General features: G+C 39.9%; 2 protein-coding genes across 2 annotated transcripts in view; both read right to left on the bottom strand.

Moving 5' to 3' along the window:
* The window catches only part of LOC306969700 (cytoplasmic phosphatidylinositol transfer protein 1-like), a 39585-nt gene that overhangs the window by 6913 nt on the left and 13666 nt on the right, over nt 1-19006 (bottom strand). The window contains exons 2-4 of the mRNA XM_079565396.1: nt 10016-10164; nt 8113-8201; nt 6897-6904 (exon numbers count right to left, since the gene is read on the bottom strand). Coding sequence (XP_079421522.1) covers nt 6897-6904; nt 8113-8201; nt 10016-10164 — 246 coding nt within the window. The remainder of the gene's footprint in view (nt 1-6896; nt 6905-8112; nt 8202-10015; nt 10165-19006) is intronic.
* Nucleotides 15729-17239, bottom strand: LOC306969075 (class II histocompatibility antigen, B-L beta chain-like). Its single transcript, XM_079564680.1, has 5 exons — nt 17154-17239; nt 16816-17082; nt 16440-16733; nt 16213-16353; nt 15729-16136 (listed from the first exon to the last, which is right to left on the bottom strand). Exons 1-5 carry the CDS (start codon nt 17227-17229, stop codon nt 16081-16083), a joined length of 834 nt encoding a protein of 277 aa, XP_079420806.1. The 5' UTR covers nt 17230-17239; the 3' UTR covers nt 15729-16080.

The following is a 19006-nucleotide window of genomic DNA, read 5'->3' as shown; positions in this document are numbered from 1 at the left end:
CATGTGACAGGAGCTACAGCTGATTAATTGCAACAAATAAAAAAGAAAGATTAAAATATCTGCAATTAGCATGTCCTGAAAGGTGCAGCAAGGTACATGTCCTCTGCAAACAACAAATGTCCAGTCACCATGAGGTCTTCTGACAAATGTTAGTAATCTGGACATGCTGAAGTGGGGACTAATCCGTAATTTTAAAGCATTAATCGCAAATCTTATCACTGTGCAAATATTGTCCGAAAAATGAACATGAGCAAATTAGACATGAACTCTCAGACATCCAGGATAAAAAAACAAACAAGAACAAATCAATGAATACAGCAAGACATTCCTTGTTTTAAACGTCCATTAATTCATTCTGGATGACTGAGATTCCATGTCTAATTAGAGTGGAGTTCTGCGTGTGGCTGTGCACTGATGCAGTATGTGCACAGTGAGATCTTGTGGACTTCTGTCGACAGCCTTGGCCCGTAACGAAGAGAATGGGTATGTCTTGAAACATTGGCCAACTAAATTAAGAAATGTCCTGCTGAATTGATTAAAATGTTTACTGATATGAGCTGGTTAACTCAGTCAGAACATCTAAAACTAGTAAACGTCAACTGAAACATATTACAGTGGGAGGAAAAGGTATGTGAACGCTCTGTAATTTCTCACATTTCTGCCTAAATTGGTCATAAAATGTGGTCTATTTTTATCAAAATCAAAAGAATGAATAAACAGTGTCTGCTTAAACCAATACCACCCAAACATTTACATTTGATCATATTTTTTATTGGCCATGACATGTAAACATTCACAGGACAGCGTGGAAAAAGTAAGTGAACGCCCAGAAATCTCAATGAACTGCAGCAGTTTTGTAAAGAGGAATGATCTAAGATTCATCCTGATCGTTGTGAGCGTCTAATATGCGACTACAGAAAAGCATCCAATCAATGATTCAATTAAACAGTCTTTGTCATTAGAAACATGTTGTAATACAGCGTGTATGTTCTTCAGCGCGCACATTACACACCACAGACAATGCTTAATGCTTTACCTCATCACCGCTTACTCTGGAGCGTTTTCTTTTTACAGCTTAAACGACATGCAGTGAATTGCGTCGCCACGTAATTTACATTTGTCAGCCATGTAATTGGATTAAAACTTGTGCAATTATTAATCAACCTACAAAGGAAAGGGGATTACATAAGCTGTTGGGACTGTGCGCGCGTTAGTGTGTTAGTCGCAGCAGGAGAAAAAAACAGAAGGGATCAATCTTAGCCTTTGGCCCAGAGCGACTGAGCTACCGGGCTAATGCGGCGAGCTCACTGGGGCTCTGCATGAGAGAAAAAACATCTGGCTCAGCGCGGTGGTGAAGAAGTTGTCTGCAGGGGATTTGCTGAAACAAGATCACATGATAACACTAAGCTTGATATCCAGACTGTCATGGTTTCTCAGCATATTTGACGAACAAAGAAAATGAGCCTGAAGGTGTTTGAACATAGAATACTTAAGAATTAATTGCCAGCAAATTGGTTCTTTATGCAGTTAACTCTCTTATATTCATTGCAATAATTATGATATTATTATATTATTATAATAATAATTATAATGCATTGGTTATACTGTATATAGCGCTTTTCTGGACACTCAAAGACGCTTTACATTGCACTATTCGTTCACTCCATACTCGGTGGTGGTAAGCTACTATTGTACCCACAGCTGCCCTGGGGTAGACTGACGGAAGCAAGCCATCGACCCCTCCGATCACCACTCACTCACTCACTCACTCACTCACTCACTCACTCACTCACTCACTCACTCACTCACTCACTCACTCACTCACTCACTCACTCACTCACTCACTCACTCACTCACTCACTCACTCACTCACTCACTCACTCACTCACTCACTCACTCACTCACTCACTCACTCACGGGATTGGGTATGGCCACAATAAGCAAAAAGAATATTGCATTTTAGTCTGAACTCTCGCAGGTGCGTTTAGGGACATCAGCGTCTTTACAAAGGTCATTTGAAATATTTGGTTATTGACATTTTGCGTTGTGATGATTGCTCTTTTATTTTCATCAATGTCAGCTGATTCTTAATTGGTTCTATCGACATGTGGGTGTTCTTTCAGGCTAATTAGATTGATATACAAATGTCAGGTCAATCCGACCAGTGCCATCCACTCGCCTCTTTCTTTGACAATAATATTTGGATGTGTGTATTTATAGCCGTTTGGGTTAGGGTTTGTTTGTTTCTCACAAAGTTTAGAACCTATTGCTCCTAGAACTAAAAGGTATATATAAATATATATATTTCTCAACTAGCACAATAACTATGTTCTTAAAGAGGGGAGATTCTTTTTATTTCTTCTTTTTCTTCTGATTGGCTTTATCTATCTTAGCCACTTCAAGGCAAGCACAGTATATATTAAAACTCTAAAATAGTGTTGTGAGTACACTGTAAATTCTGATTGAGGTGGTGACATGAAATAAAGTGTTATAATTACTAGGAGACCTGAAATTTTCAGCTTTTACCCTCTATTCCATGTAAGAAGTACATTTTCAAGAGAAATTTGTGATTAATTGCTTTTCCGTTTTACAGCAACCTGTTTCTGCTCCAAAAACAGGATTTTGCCAGTAATTACTAACTTTACATGATGCCAGTAATGATTATTTGTCGTCCTGTTGTGCTCATGCTCATTCTAAAGTATCCATTATCAGATTCTGTCCCACTTACTAGGATTTGCCCGTTTTGAATATTATAGGCTTAACATTGGCTTTATTTGCTTTTCTCTTTATCCAGTACATGGTTTTAGTAACTCTCACTAACCCCCCCAGTGTCCTCTACTGCCCCCCTGTAACGGGAACTTGACTGTCTAGTAATCGTAACGGGCAAAACTAAGCTGTAACCTATGCTGCCCGTGATTGGTTCAGGTCATATGTCACATGTACAGAATGAGCCAATCAGGTTGCTCTGAACTGTTTTGAATTCAAAAGAGAAGTGTTGACCAGCCTCAGTGTGTCATCAGCAGAAACAGCAGAAAACAGGACCTTTCCTGTTTTATTTCTCATTAATCCACATAAGGTGAGTGTGTCTTTGGATATATTTGTGTTTGCTCAGAGAGTTTGATGTATTGTTACTATTTTCAGCATTTTTTTATATTTGAAAAATGCAATAACGCTCTTGCTCTACCTTAAAACACATTTGTTATTTAATTTGGTGACTGCACAGTGGCCTGTCTAATACTAGTGATACATATTTGAGTAGTAAAGCTCCAGACCTGTCATTTAAAGACAGAAAATTGAGACTTAAGGGTAATTTACTATGTGTTCTTGTGCAAAAGTGGAGCAGCAGCACAGTCATGTTTGTATTTTTAACTCATGCAGCATTTACATATTAGCTTTGGCCATATTACTGTAATACTCATTACTTCAAATGTTAAATCAAGTGCAGCCTGTCCACAAAATGGCATATTATATTTTTCAGTTTGCACTCACCATTTAACAACTCACTGCATTAAATTAATGTATATCTAAGACCACTGGTTATGATTAAAGTTTTTATTTTTTCCCCAGACAATGACACAGTTAAAGATTTAGAGACTGACTCTGCATCAAGGCCGAAGGTAAGACTGCACTGATCAGTGTTTTAAACAGCATGTAATTTAATAATATAATCTTTGAAATGGTTTGTGTGTCCAGTGTCAGACTGAGGAGTCCAGCTGTGGGAAGACCTGATGAGACGGAGCTGAACACACTGAGGTGAGACACTCAAATGTTTGTGTAAAAAAACAACAACCCTGTGGTTTGGACTTTCATCAGTCCTAATTTTTTCCTTTTAATCCTTATTTTGAAAAAACTCTGAGGACGTTCATAGTCTTTTTACTGTGATTACTTACTGTAATTCTTTGTTTTACAGAAATCTGAACTGCTGTAAAAACTTTGAGACCATCTCAGCATCCAGGCTATAGGTAAGACAGCACTCATCATTATATTCTGATAAAGTGGCCATAAGTTGGATGTGAAATAACATTTATGAATGCTTTTGTGTGTGTCCAGTGTCAGACTGAAGAGCAGCTGTTGAAGGATCTGCTGAGGCTGGAGCTGAACACACTGAGGTGAGGCAGAGTCAGAGCTGAGATGTTTGGATGAGACAAAGCAACATTTTACCTATAGGTTTTGGTCTTGCGATAGGGACTCACAACTAAAGCATTTTTGTTGTTTTTATGTCTTACAGAAATCTGACCAGGCTGATGAAGACTTGACGGTGATTTACAAAGATGCCCTTCCTCCTGCTGTGAGTCTGCAGAACCTGCTGCATGTACAGAGTCTGTGGAACCTTCTGAGACACTTCAGCTCCTCGTCTTCATCGGCTCAGTACAGACTAATCCACCTGTTTAGACTGATGTGAACTATAACTGCAGAAATACAGATGTTCTATCATTAACTGCACCTAAAAATGTAAGTGTTTTACACTGTGTTAATGTTAAATAAATTGACTTTATAACTACACTTTGTTTTGCTTTATTACAACATTTATATCTTGTACTAAATTTGTAAAACTTCATTCATGGGAATAACCAATAAACCATAAAGGGAACAGGAATATTCAATTAACCAGTACTAAGCATAATAGTACAGGTAAAGGTCATATTTAAGTAACAAAAGTGATCAGTACTCGGAATTCCCAGTTGTCAGTACTAACATGTCTAGTAATCAGAACTTGTATCATTAGTAATGAACACTGTGAAAGCCGTCTTAATCATACTAGCGTTACTAGTAATCATGGCTTAACATTGGACGTAATAATTATGCATCGGGTTTACAACTTATCCCAAGTAAGTGCAATGAGTTGGAATTTACAGTGTATCTTCATGATATCTCTACTTAAAGGGCAGAAGGATGTAGTGGTGTGTGTGGTAATAAGGAACCAAAAATGCATAAGAATAATTTACACTTTAAACTGTTGGTTATTTTTCTTTTCATAAACTGTTGCGGCAAACAAATCGATTTGGGGTAGGAGGGGATAGAAAAAGTAGGATAACTGATACAGGAACAAAGCATTTGAAGCTTGGAAAGACAGCAGCAGAACATTTCTGAATAAAACACAAGTTACACAACACAACGTCACGTATGTTTTTGGTGAAGGAGGCCAGTAAATTTTGCACCTTCCTACCCTGTTAGGGGTATTTACATGTATGTTTTTCACCTGGACCGTTCATTATGATGAGCCTGGAGAACCGCTTTGTAAATTGAGTAGGAGCATCGATGCTTACTGAATAGCTTTGATGCTAGTTTGTTAAATACACTTGGCCCCAGGGGATCGAGCGGCCCGGCTGATGATTAAACTGCATTGATGTTTCCTTACCTATACCACGTGTGGGTTAATAGCGTCCTGAATGTCCTGCAGCGAGTCATTAGTGTTTGTTCTCACCAATACTCAATTAGCCAGTTTTAGACACAAGCTCTGACGAGGATTGTGTCCATATTGACATGTTCAAAGGTGGTGATTGACCTGAGAATAACTGCACTGAGGCATCGCCACAGTCAGAGCACAAGGATTATTTTGTCTCCCACATTAGTGTGAAAACATGCAAGGGTCAATAGATAAGGGTTTCTCTGACGCTAGTTACTCAAATCTAGAACAGACAAACACACAACTAACATTGTCAGGTGTTACAATAACCTCTAAGAAAACAGGTTAACTGCGTTCAGTGCAGTCCCTTGTCAACAGAATTGCGAGAGTCTGAACTGTGCAAATTACAATATTGTCCATACGGTCTCTATGTTATTACCAAATTAAACAGCACAAAAAACATTAAGAAGCACTGTGTGGATACATGTGCCCAAGAGCGGGTACTTATTCATTAGAAAATGTTACAAATTGTCTGTTGAGTTAAAATGAACAAAGACAACAAAATGAAGGAATCACATGGTCATCACTGACAACACGTGTGAGCCAACATGGCGTCCATCCTTTCTTGGGAACACCTACAAATTTAACTCAACAATTTCCAACTACAGTAAACTGTTTTTGATTTATTTATATATGTTTGTGCCCTATATTCCATACTGTCCACTTTTACATCATGTTAAGTATACTGCTACTATTGTTACTTGAAGTGCTAATGAAGCTTAAAGCAGTACTAAGTAACTTGTTTACCTTAATAAATCCTTTTCGTAATCCCTCTGGTGGTAATAGAAGTATTGATGGGATGATCGGGGGGTCTTTCATTCCCCCCTGGTGTCTTTGGCCAGAAAACCACCCTTCCAACTTTGCTGCCACTGGGTAGGAGTCACCAGTACACACTAATGGAATCAGGAGGAAGAAGCTAACAGGCTAACGGGCAAAGCTAACTGCGGGCTAGCGCCACTTAAACAGTAATTACAGCCAAGTTTGAGTGAAAAAAATTATCTCTATTGTGTAATTGGATGTATAATATCCATCTCTCCCATTCTCTTTTCTGTCAGTGCAGTATTTATGAGTTACTTAGTACTGTTTTAAGTCAACCTAGACCTAATCTACAGCGTCGCCAGTCAACATCCATTTATAGCCTCATGTTCAGCCTCACCTCTTCCTCAGCCTCTAATCGCCCAGGATCCTACATCATCTACTTCCCCACTTGTGCTGCGACCCTCCTCCACCCCATCACCAGCTGGCCGCCACATAAGATACATGTGCAATAAAGCTTTCAAGGTTGAACTAAAACCCGTCAATTTACTTTATCAAAGTTTTCGTTATTTCCAGCTTTTCTTTGTACCCGTTTGTAAGCATTTTGTTCATATATTTTTAACTCACTCGTATTATATATAGTTACAAGAGAGCATTACTTAAGTGCAAGCAAACACCAAACGTGAAAATCAGCAGCTCAGCGTGTTTGTGTGGGTGCATTAGGACTACTCACTGTGTACTCTGAGCACATTGACAGCAGATGTCATTAGTGTAATGGCCAAAGCAGCACACAGATGAAATTGACATGCCATGGACCAGGATCGCAGACATGAAAGAAAAAAAAAAGATCAAAAATAATTAGTTTGGAATCAGAGTGGAGGAGATTGCACTTCAAACCATGGCTGGGGCATTGATTTTAGTAGCATGACTAGCATCATCTGAAAGCACCCCAAGCATAAAAGGCTGCACTTAGCTCCACATTTGCTTTTATGTTAAAAGCATTGAAGACATGTTTCCTGCATTTAGAAAAGAGGAAAGAGAAGACGCAAAGTTCAGCATATTCCTCAAAGGTGTGACATCATTAGCGTAGAGTTATCAACACTAACTTTGTGATCAAATAGCACATTTCTTACTTCACTAACAAGAGTGTTTGTTAGGTGAATGTGTAGAGAGTGGTAGGATTAAACATGATATAACAAGCTGTATAAAAAACACCTTCACGTCTAAAAGAGGTTGCGTCCAGTAAAATAGTACTTCACTGTCTCCACCAGTGAAGGTGAAGGAACAATCTTTAGACCTTTAGATGTTTGGGTGTTAATTTCTTGACCTCGAAAACCCCTGAAACAAAACTATATTTGACTATTAATAGTTTAGTACTGCCTTGTGTCAATCTTTCTTCCAAAATTATTCAGTTGAGATATAAGCATGACATTTAATTACAGATATACTCTGAATGCTGCTTTAAGAAACACAATGCTAGCCACTTAAAATTCAAATGGAAGTGCCAGTTTACAAGCCAAATTCCCCCATAAAGATAGTGAATTTATTACCAAGTTTTTAAGCTATATTTTTTAATTAAAGTTCACTGAGCAGCTGAAGTTATGTTTTTGTTCCTTTTTAATTATTTATCCACAACTGCAATGTCTGGACTCATCAAGATGTGAAAAGAATGAGAGCATGTCGCATCATTTTCACAGATAAGTCCTGACTTTGCTGAAGTTGCTGAACATGCAGTACTAATCCAATGATACCTGTTACCTAATTGCTTCATTTTGGCTTTATTTGACCCTGTGTGGCCTCTCCTCCCAGCATACCTCAGCCTGTCCAGCTGCTCACTGAAAATAATGCCGCCATAATAATGCTCCTGTATCCTTTTGCCCGCTCAGTGACCCAAAATATGTGCCAGTAGTAGGTGAACAGAAAGTCATCCACTGTACAATGTTATCTACCTGTAATGGTGTAGGGGTAATAATTCCAAGCCTTTTCTGTGACATAGAAAATCCTAGGAACGACAGCTCTGGCCCAACTTGGCAACTTGCTGAAAGACAAAAAAGAGGACACTTGGATTATTACATAATATGTGAAAAGTTTCACGCCGTATGTCACAGAAGCATCTCGCGGCTTAACAAAAGCCTTCCAGAGCTGCGGCGATGACCCCTCGGGAAGCAGATTTCATGATAACACACATCGCGAGTCTATGGTACAGCATCGAGAAAGGACTTTCGGGACAGGGCACACAGCGTCAGCACGAAACGGTTTTAAACGACCACTTTAAGTGCGTCTAAAGGAGCCTCATTGGTCATCACAATGAAAATAACTGGTAGCCACAAGGGTGAAATCCTGGTCAAATGAAATGTAATTCTCACAAAATGGAAAGTGCACAATGGAGGCCTTGATTAGAAATAGCTGCTATTGTAGTCAGAAGCACAAAAGATGTGATTAGAAATGTGCCAGATCATTTGTAATCTAAATGGCAGAGGAGTCGCTGTCTGTAGCTTTCTGTATGCGGGACTGCTGCCAGCACGGGAACAGACGTCCAAATATTACAACATGCAAGCAGATGGCGTGTAACAGACACTCACAGCTTAAAGTAAAAGTCTGGCAATTAACCTCGTATTTCACTGCCCACGGGTCCCACTGCATCAGCATCCAACTTTCCAATAGAACTGGGCTTGTATCTCTTTGCAATCCCCGGAGGCATATTAGTACAACAAACCACTCTGCACCTTTTTATTACACAAAATCATATCATGTGTTGGTTAATTTAATACAAGGAATCATAGGAGAATACATAATTAGCCCTAATTAATCCAGAGTACTCACTGACCCATTCAATTTTATTTGTTATTTAGATAGTGCTGTTTTAGCCGTCTTCGCCTGTGCACCGAGAACTTCTGTAACGTCTTACCCCCGCCTTAGCCGAGTGCATTTTCTCCAGTCCAGCTTTGCCCAAACCTAAAAGCTTCTCAACTGGATCTTACAGCCTATAGGCCAGTGTAATGCCTCATTTGAAAGCCAAGACCAACAAAACTAATCTAAAAGGATCTTTTCCGTCACATCGTTGCCCTGTTGTTATCACTTTTTACATGTTCTTTTGCATCTCGTTTTTGTTGCTCTTTTGTCACTTTTTTGTTGCTCTTTTGTCACTTTTCTGTCACCTTTTCTGTCACTTCTTTGTTGATCTTTTGTCATTTTTTTGTTGATCTTTTGTCACTGTTTTGTTGATCTTTTGTCACTTTTTAGTTGATTTTTAGTTGATCTTGCGTTGCTTTTTTGTTGCTCTTTTGTTGCTTTTCTGGCACTTTTTTGTTGCACTTTCATCGCTGTTTTTGTAACTTTTTCAAAGACGCTTTTGCTTTTGGGTAAAGCCAAACTTGAGAAAATGTGCTTGGTTCAGGTGTTCGGTTAACCGGGTAAAAAGAATCAATACATTTAAATTAGATTATCTTGTTGCGCTGAATCTGGCAATTGCAAGAGATTGATGCAACAAGAACGATATGAAATGTATTCTTATCTAAATCAAAGATCTAATAAGCCAGAATGAGTTTGGTGATTCAATCTGCATCGTTCTGCGCTTATAAGACAGTGAGTGAGAGTGATGCAGCCTGAACTAATTTACTAATAGCAGCGGGACGCTCGTATATCAGGCCAGCTTTATGACAGCAGTTAATTCAATCATCATGGTCTGCAGAAAATACAATACTCATTTTATGCTTATCAAGTTCAAGAAAGGACAATGGTGGGAATGACCATGATGTTTCTACGCACATTAACAGAAACTTCGATATATCACGATGTCTGTTCAACAAAAACAGCTTAAATACACGAAGGATGTCATTGTGAAAAGCTCACTTGTTCAGGTAGATTCTTTTCTCTGTGAACTGGCCTTGCCCGTGCTCCGGATCGTCATAGGGCTCGTTCTGGACCACCTCGACGCCCTCCCCTCGCTCGCTCTGCTCATGGCTGTGTTTGCTGATCATATACAGCTGTCCGATCCGGTACTGAAACGCAGACAGGACACAGCAACACAAAATGAGTTTGAGTGGTTTGATTGTATTATTTGAGACAATTGAAGAGGCAGAGTCAGGTCACAGTGACATGATTACAATGACATTACAGCATTGAGCAGTCAGAGAGATTTCCCCATGGCTGTAGCTTAGAACATACGCTTATGTCAAGTCTTTGTCAACAAAGCTGGTCTCTAAAAATGTAGAGGGAGTTGGTAGAGAAGATTGCGATGCATTTTTTTCTGTTAAATCCATAGAAATAGAGTTTGGGAAATTCCACTGTTACCATTAGGGCTGGGCGATACATCAGTATTTAAGATATATCGATGTATTTTTAAATGAGATATGGAATTAGGCCATAACGTACACTGTGTTCCAAATTATTATGCAAATGACATTTTTCTAAGAATTTCTAAATTGTCAACTCAAATGAGAGTCAGCATAATTTTTAAGTCTTTAACTGGTAGAGGATCATTTAAATGTGGTGGAAAAAAATTTCCTAGTGATAACAGTATTTTTTTCAAAAATAAATATAGTAAAAACCTCAAAATCCACTGTTCCAAATTATTATGCAACTCATCGTTTCAATACATTTTAAAGCTTGTAATTAACTGAAAATGGTCATTTGTTGTATTTGTAGCATTAGGAGGTCATACTTACTGAAATCAAAAGCTATTTCAATCAAAAAAATATTAACAGGTCAAGTTATATTTTACCATAGGAGTCCTTGTGTGATAGCAGCTTCAAAATTCTTAAATCCATTAAAATTGTAAGTTTTTGGACAGTTTCTGCTTGGATTTCTTTGCAGGATGTTAGAATAACCTCCCAGAGCTGCCGTTTGGATGAAAACTCCCTCCCACCCTCATAGAAGTTTTTTTTGTTGAGGCTCCAAAGGTTCTCAATAGGGTTGAGGTCAGGGAAGGAGGGGGTCCACATCATGAGTTTCTCTCCTTTTATGCCCATAGCAGCCAATGATACAGAGGTATTCTTTACAGCAGGACATGGTGCGTTGTCATGCATGAAGAGGATTTTGTTAGGGAAAGCACGGCTCTTCTTTTTGTTGCATAAAAGACAGTGTTCAGTCAGAAACTCCACATATTTTTCAAAGGTCATTTTCACACCTTCAGGGAGCCTAAAAGGGCCTAAAGGGGCCGACCAGCTCTCTCCTCATGATTCTGGCCCAAAACATGACTCTGTCCCCTCCTTACTGACGTCACAGCCTTGTTGGGACATTGTGGTCATTCACCAACCATCCACTACTCCATTGAGTTGACCATCCAGGGTTACACGGCGCTCATCAGTGAACAAGACTGTTTGAAAATGAGTCCTCATGTATTTCTGAGCCACTGCAGCCGTTTCTGTTCATCAGCATTCAATTAACCGTTTAGGGGAGGCCCGGATAGAAGGTTTATGCACAACTGCAGCCTCTGGAGGGTCCTACACCTTGATGTTTGGGGGACTCCAGAGGCACCAGCAGCTTCAAATACCTGTCTGCTGCTTTGTAGCATCTGTTCTCTTAACCTGATGTGTTTGTCTGGCAGAAACCGTCCATATTGTGCCATTATCTGCACAAAAAAGAGTGTGCTCTGAATCATCCACAAATCTCTTATCAGTACGATGATTACACTTAATCTTTCATGAAATATCAAAGGTTTTCACACCTAGACCAAGACATTCAACTATTTCACGCTTTTCATCAGCAGAAAGACCCTTTTTCTTTCCCATATTGCTTGAAAATGATGATCTGCATAATAAAGTGGAACACCCTTTTTCAGTAGTTTTTTCCTTAACTGGGCTTAACCTGACAACTAATCATCCCAGGTCTCTGAGATTAATGTCAGTGATTCATAGAGCCCCGAGACACGATGCCATCCATGAGTTTCATTATTATTGTTGTTTTTTTTACCTTTTTGACACAAAAATCCAATTTGCATAATAATTTGGAACGCAGTGTATATATCGATATAGTTCAAATTTGCGCTGTATTACTTGCTTCAGGGCAGTGGCAATATCGCAACCTCCCACAGATGATGCTGACAGGCTGGTGTTTCTTGCACAAAATCTTTAAATGAAGGAGGACCTTCTAATGTCTACCTCAAGACAGCACTACTGTTTATCAAATGTTTATTGAGTTAATAGTCTTTTTCTTGTGCAACTGGTTGAGATTGTTCAGATAAGCTATTAAAAAGAAACAGTTAATAAAGATGATGTCTAAAAAAGTTCACCTCAAACTGAGCACTTGATTTTATTTTCTCTTTTTATATAAATGCTGCCCTCAGAAAAAGATTGACCGTATATCGATATTCAACCTAAATATATCGGGATATGACTTTTGGTCCATATCGCTCTGCTCTAGTTACCATGGAGACCCGCCATCTTTGCATACATTTTCCAATATTCAATTAACCCTTAAAGGAAAAGGTATGTAATAGATATGTTCTTACCTTAGCTTAGACGGGTTGATATGTAGCTGTCTGGTCTTTATGCGTGCCCTCAGTTACGTAAACAGATGTAAACAACGTATGTAAAGAGACGTAAACAACGTTAGCATAGCCTCTCCCAGCATTGGTATAGCTCTAAACTGAGGTGAAGTTGGTTACCAAGCTCTTTCCCTATTTAAATATGGTTGCATGAGCCTTTACACGATCCAAGCATAGTCACACAAAATTAAACATAGAACATTGATAGACTTGGCGGATAAAAAGGGGAACTATATTGCGTAGTAATATTACTACGCCTTGCAATATATCTTTTATCTACTTAGAAAATCGACATTTCTAACTTTGTGTGACTATACTTGGACCGTGTAAAAGGCTCATGCAACCATATTTAAATAGGGAAAGAGCTTGGTAACTAACTTCACCTCAGTTTAAAGCTATACCTATGCTGGGAGAGGCTATGCTAACGCCATCTGTGCTCTGTTTACGTGACTGAGGGCACACGTAAAGACCAGACAGCTACATATCAACCCGTCTAAGCTAAGGTACGAACATGTCTCAGTATTTAAAAATTGTGGCCTTTTCCTTCGCTTTAGCTGAGTGCATTCCCTCCAGTTTGATTTTACCCAAATCCATAAGGTATATGGCCTATAGACCGGTAACGCCTCATTTGAAAGCTAAGACCTACAAAACCCATCTAAATGGATCTTTTTCCATGGTTGGTGTGATCTGCTTATTGCAACTGCTGCGACAAAAACAGGTTTAAGAAGTATGCAATTTTATATATTATGACCACATATACCAGTATATATTATTGTGGTTATCACGGCGTCACAGATTTGATGACATCCCTAAACTACCCAGCTACACAGATTGGCCAGATAACTGAAAAAGCGTGCAGGCAAATCCCTGAACATTGAGTTTGGAACAATATGCACCAGGTCAAAGACTCTGCACGTTGTAAAAATAAACATGAAGGGAAAATACCAGGATTAGCGTTTTCACTGTGGGGGAATTAAAAGCTGTCTGCAGCATAGTGACAAAGACCTCGCGTCAGCCCACAATACAAACAGGAATAGCACCAGCCAGTTTAGTGACCCCATGTCATGGCCTCTTGTGACATATCAATCAACACTCCATGGTCCTTTGCCTCGGTGTGGCCTGACCCACTTGGCCTGACCGCGCCGTTGCATTTGGGGTGGCTCGGAAACACTGTCACATGGCAACTATTTCAGATGCATTCGGAAAACGGCGGACTGAGAGCGCAGAGGTTTCCGAGAGTCTTTAGGCCTATTTCCGTGCCCCTGAAACCGATATGCTGCTGTTGATGACTTATGCCGCTGTGCTGGTATGCTTAAGGGTCAGACTGGAGCGCAACATTTACACAGACATATCCAGGGATAGCTGCCAGGCCAGTGGAAAAATGTATCCTGCCATGGAGAACGGGAATATGTGCAGCTATATTCTATGTATCATATAACTATTGAAGAAAGAGACGAGAGGAAGACAGCTTTATTTTTGTTTTATAGCAGCGGTAGAGTCAGTAGGTTTTGTTGTTGACAGAGTGGAGGCAGTTGAGTAATTGTTTTACTCGAGGCATAAATTCAGAAGACTTTCTGTTTTTCTTTAAACCTGCCAAAATGTATCACACAAATCTACAGATATCCATTAAAAAACGTTCATACAACATTACATATTTGCAGAAAAAATTACATATTTTTCAGCTGCGCATGTATGAGGCCAGACAACCACCATAGCACTTCACCTTACAGAGGTGTACGTGTATTGACCTAAACTTAATGAAGGCAATGAAGCAAACTGATGTAGACGAGTTCTCCATTTGAACAATACTAATAAAGCACTTAATTCCCATGTTGCATGGCATTTTCATGTAAAAGGTATATATGCTTTTCAGTCATGTGACTTTTGTCGTTATTGTAGCCATTTTGAATACCAAAGCAGAAATATGCAGTACTTCAACGTGTAACAACATCTCTACTCAGGATGAAAGACAACTGATTGACAGTGGTATTTTTATGAACTCGTAATTATTGCTCAAGAAGACAACAGTAAAAACCCGGCCGCAGAGAGAGCACATTTATGTGAAGAAACCAGTGAGTCAGTGTTTACGCTGCTCAAGACGTTAGCATGCTACAGGTTAGCATTTAGCTTCAACAGCTCAGCTTTCACCTCTCCAAGAGAAAGCCCTGAACCACACTCCAAACATCTAGCCTTATACAACATGTGACAGAGGTCAGAGCTGAGCTCTGTTGCCCTTCTTTTACCCTGATGTGTTTATTAACATATGTGGCTTTTCGGAAAGATTAATGGAATAAAAACCTTTTCAAATTACCATTACAAATATGAGTTTTCCTTCTTGATAAACATCCGTTATTACTGGCATTGTCTGGTTATCCACTTGAATTGACCATCTCATCTCCACACGACCTTGTGGTTAATGCACAACACCATATTTGCATATTTCCAGCTTTGCACAGTATTTCTCAAGAGCTGATCAACAAAAATCGGTTTGCATTGTTTGTCTTTGCAAACCTCACTCCAACGAACGTGACAAGATAAGTGGCTCTTTGTGCGAGTATGAAGAACTCATGAATAATTCTTTTGATCTTTCGCTTTCTTCCTTTATGCAAATGTACAGCTACAGCGTGTCTAGTCAGCTCATGGTGTTGGCAGTCGTGTTACATTAAGTACCATGCATTTATTAAGCTTGATTATTATGAAAAAACGCGAAATCCAACGACACGGCAGAGACTACAGCGTGTGAATGTAACAGAACAGCAGGGAGTGAGGAGAGTGTTGCCGCCAAGAAACAGAGTGTTGCTTCTTCTTGTGACTGTAAATCCTGCCAGGTCCCCACACATAGAATACAATGGTTGATCATGTTGATAACTAACTTCACTAACCAGTCTAACAGCATGAGAGTGCCAAGCCAAAAAAGAAAGTTGTCACCTGGCAAAACGACACTGAACAATAAAAATGGAACGAAAGCGTATGAAACAACTGTGTGTTATGAATGAACAGAAATAGATTTAACACACAACTTCACTTGAAAGAACAAAGTGCGTTACATAAAGTGTGCATTCAGATTTATTATTAATGCAACACACGGTCGCTCCACCATATACTGTCCCCCCTGCTTCCTTTCTCCCCCCTTCCATCCCTGCAGACGCCACTGAACCAAACTCAAGGGAATAACACAATCACTCACACCACTGAATTGGTAGCAGCATTTGTTTGCATTGTCTTTTATTGGTTTATATAATCCTTAAACAAACATATAAAAAACAAATATTTGGAAGCATAAAATTGCTAACAGTGGAAGACAACAGTGCATCGTACAATGTCAATGACAAGTGACTCACTATAGATTGAATGTTAATTACTTTCAATTTAACAAACAGTTAAACCTGGATATTTTTTCCTGGATTGTCTTGTAATCTATATATACATTTTAGTCCAAACTTGCTTCAGTTTCCTGCACAACTTCAACTGGAACCACTTGACATCCTACAGGGAAAGATGAAACACAAGCGTAAATGTTCATTAATCTTTGAACGCTATGCAAGCATTGGAACTAGTTTACCTTGCCCTATTGTGCAAAGTGCAGCTGAACGTTTCTTGTGTTTGACATATCCTATAGCCAACATAGTAAGACCAACAACCAGAAAAAGTGTCCCAAGGACAATTTTGACTCTTTCGGACCAAGGGAGGGAGTGAGCAGGGTCTAGAATAGATCAAAAGAGCAACTGAACTTTGCAGTAACACACTGAGAAATGTAGATAAACTATTCATCCAAGAAGTGTGACCTACCCCAGACCTGCACCAGTGGCTGTGACAGGGACACATGCTCCACCATGCAGGAGATTTCTTCTCCGGGCTTTGGGCTGTACTCCAGATATGAATGAATCTGGTAGTACAAGTCTCCATCAGACAAGACCTCAGTGGAGCTTACGCCTGAGGCCACCTCCTGTCCATTTTGTAACCAAGTCAACTCAATGTCTTGTGGATAAAAGTTATAAGCACTACATAAGAGTAAAGCAGGATGTGCTCCACTGGGCTGCTTCACTGAAGTCAGTTTGAGACTTGGGGCTGCCAACATGCTCCCTGAAAAAAAATATTTATGTCACTGTGCAGGTGATGTGAACAGAATTATATGGTACATGATGATTTGCATCAGATGACTCACTTAAGTCTTTAATGACCTTCATGGTCTCTGAACACAACAGGAGCTGTTCAACTTTTCTTAGTTCGGCATCTTTAGGATCACTGTTATAAAAACGTGCCAAAACAAGTGCATGCGGTGTAAACCCCATCCAGTTGCCTCTTGTGCTGTTGTACTCCAAAAATAATGTTTTGTTGTATGTATGTTGTATTTCATACTCAAAAAGTGCTTTTTCAATATTTTGGTAAGAACAACAGCCAGACATCTGTCCAAATGCAGCGTCTAAAGAAACTGAAAAACATAACACAATAAATCTACATAATCATTATTATTTTATTCATACTAACTATTGCAATACTCACCAAGAGGAAGGAAAGATCCCAGCGTAAAAAGGAACAAATGAACAGTAGGTCCAAAGGTAAAGAGTGTCACATCCATTGTTATACACTGCAGTGTATCTCAGTGTGTCTCAATGAATGTATCGTTACAAAACAGGTAACAAGTAGACAACACCCCTTTTCACAAAACTATTTCAGGAGGAAGTATTTTTATTTAATATGCCAAGTTCAAATAAAAAAATCACTGCTTCCGACGAAAAGCTGCTGAACATTGATTAACAAGTGAAACCGTAAAACATTTTGACTGTGTCCATTTATTATTAAACTAGCTGAGACCCGGCCTTCGGCCGGGCCTCGCTAGTTTCCACATTTGATAGTCTGAGATTATGAGTTATTACAAAGAAATGTCCAACCGGTCACACAGTTCAGCTGTAGACCAGTGGTTCCCAACCCATTCCAAAAACTATGGCCACTACAAATGTTTAAAATAATTAATGCAAAAAGAAATGTCAAAGAAACTGCAATTTGAGTGTGTGATGCACCCGTACTCCTTTCTTATAAACGACAACGACAATATGTTCGCTAAAAGGGAATAGAATTCAAGAGACAGTGGAATAAGTATCGATACATATTAGGGGTTCAGCTCTAACGGTTCGGTTCACGGTGCAGGACCCGTGGTTTGGTGCATCACGGTAGTGCACAATCAAAAAATAATAAGTAGGTTTTGAACGGAAATAACCTAATGATCGTTGTTAGACAGTATTCATAACCTTACAATAAAATTGGCAATGCGTGCAAAGCTGCTTTAGAATAAAATGTACCTCTGGGCTCACAATACGTGAAAGCAAATGACACCGCCCTGTTTCGATGCACACACACACGCACGCACGCACGCGCACACGCACGCACACACCGCCCTGTTTTGATGCACGCGCGCACACATACACGCACCGACGCACACACAAACGCGCGCGCGCACGCGCACACACACGGCAGTCAGATCTCGTGCACTCGCGTTGTTGTGACGGCGGGTTGTCCTCGGACAGCAGCACCGCGGTCCATATGGACCCGTGGTCAATGCCCGCGGGCGGCGGGACCGCAACGTGGGGGCCGGCACCACGCACAAACTCACTACTGTCGCCAGGCTTCCTGATGTTCCCAAACGGTCTCCCATCCCAGTCCTAACCAGGCCCTTCCCTGCTTAGCTTCGGAGGAACGGTCTCCCATCCCAGTCCTAACCAGGCCCGTCCCTGCTTAGCTTCAAAGTCGGTATGGGAAATAAACATGGCGGCGCCCAGCCGGCGGCCATTGAAATAGCGCTTATTAAATACATTCCCTTGTAACTAAATAGTGGTTTGTTTTGCCAAAGCATTTAGTGATGCTTCAGAAGGTTTGACCTACAGTATATTGTACAGGGCAAAGCATATTTATTTATACCACGCATTTCATATACAAGGAAACTCAATGCTCAATGCGCCTTACAAAGGAAGTCATGCAAAATAACAATCAAGTTCAAGTAAAAGCAAAGCAAAGTGCATAAGGCAAAGGGTTCTTACACAATTTGGACTTGATTATCTTTACAGAAAATAAAAACTCCTGCAGTGAAGGCGATAATACCCAGAGTCACACAAATTGCGCAGTAAGCTGTGGGGCCGATGTCTGTCGGAGTGAAGTGAAACTCTGAGAAAGGAGAAGCGAAATATGATTACATAAATCTGGCCAAACCAGTAGATTAATGAAACTCACCAAAGAACCTAACCACAGGCTCCGTCAGGGTTTCATGCTCCACAATGCAGCTGTAAATGTCTCCATCTCTAGGTACTAAACCCAGTCTGGAGAAGAATTGAAACCTCCCGTCAGAGCCAGGAATCATCTTC

Source organism: Gobius niger (assembly GCF_951799975.1).
Source record: "Gobius niger genome assembly, chromosome: 10".
NCBI classification, from domain to species: Eukaryota; Metazoa; Chordata; class Actinopteri; order Gobiiformes; family Gobiidae; genus Gobius; species Gobius niger.
The sequence above is the reverse complement of the archived record's forward strand: the minus strand, read 5'-3'. Positions and strand labels throughout refer to the sequence as shown.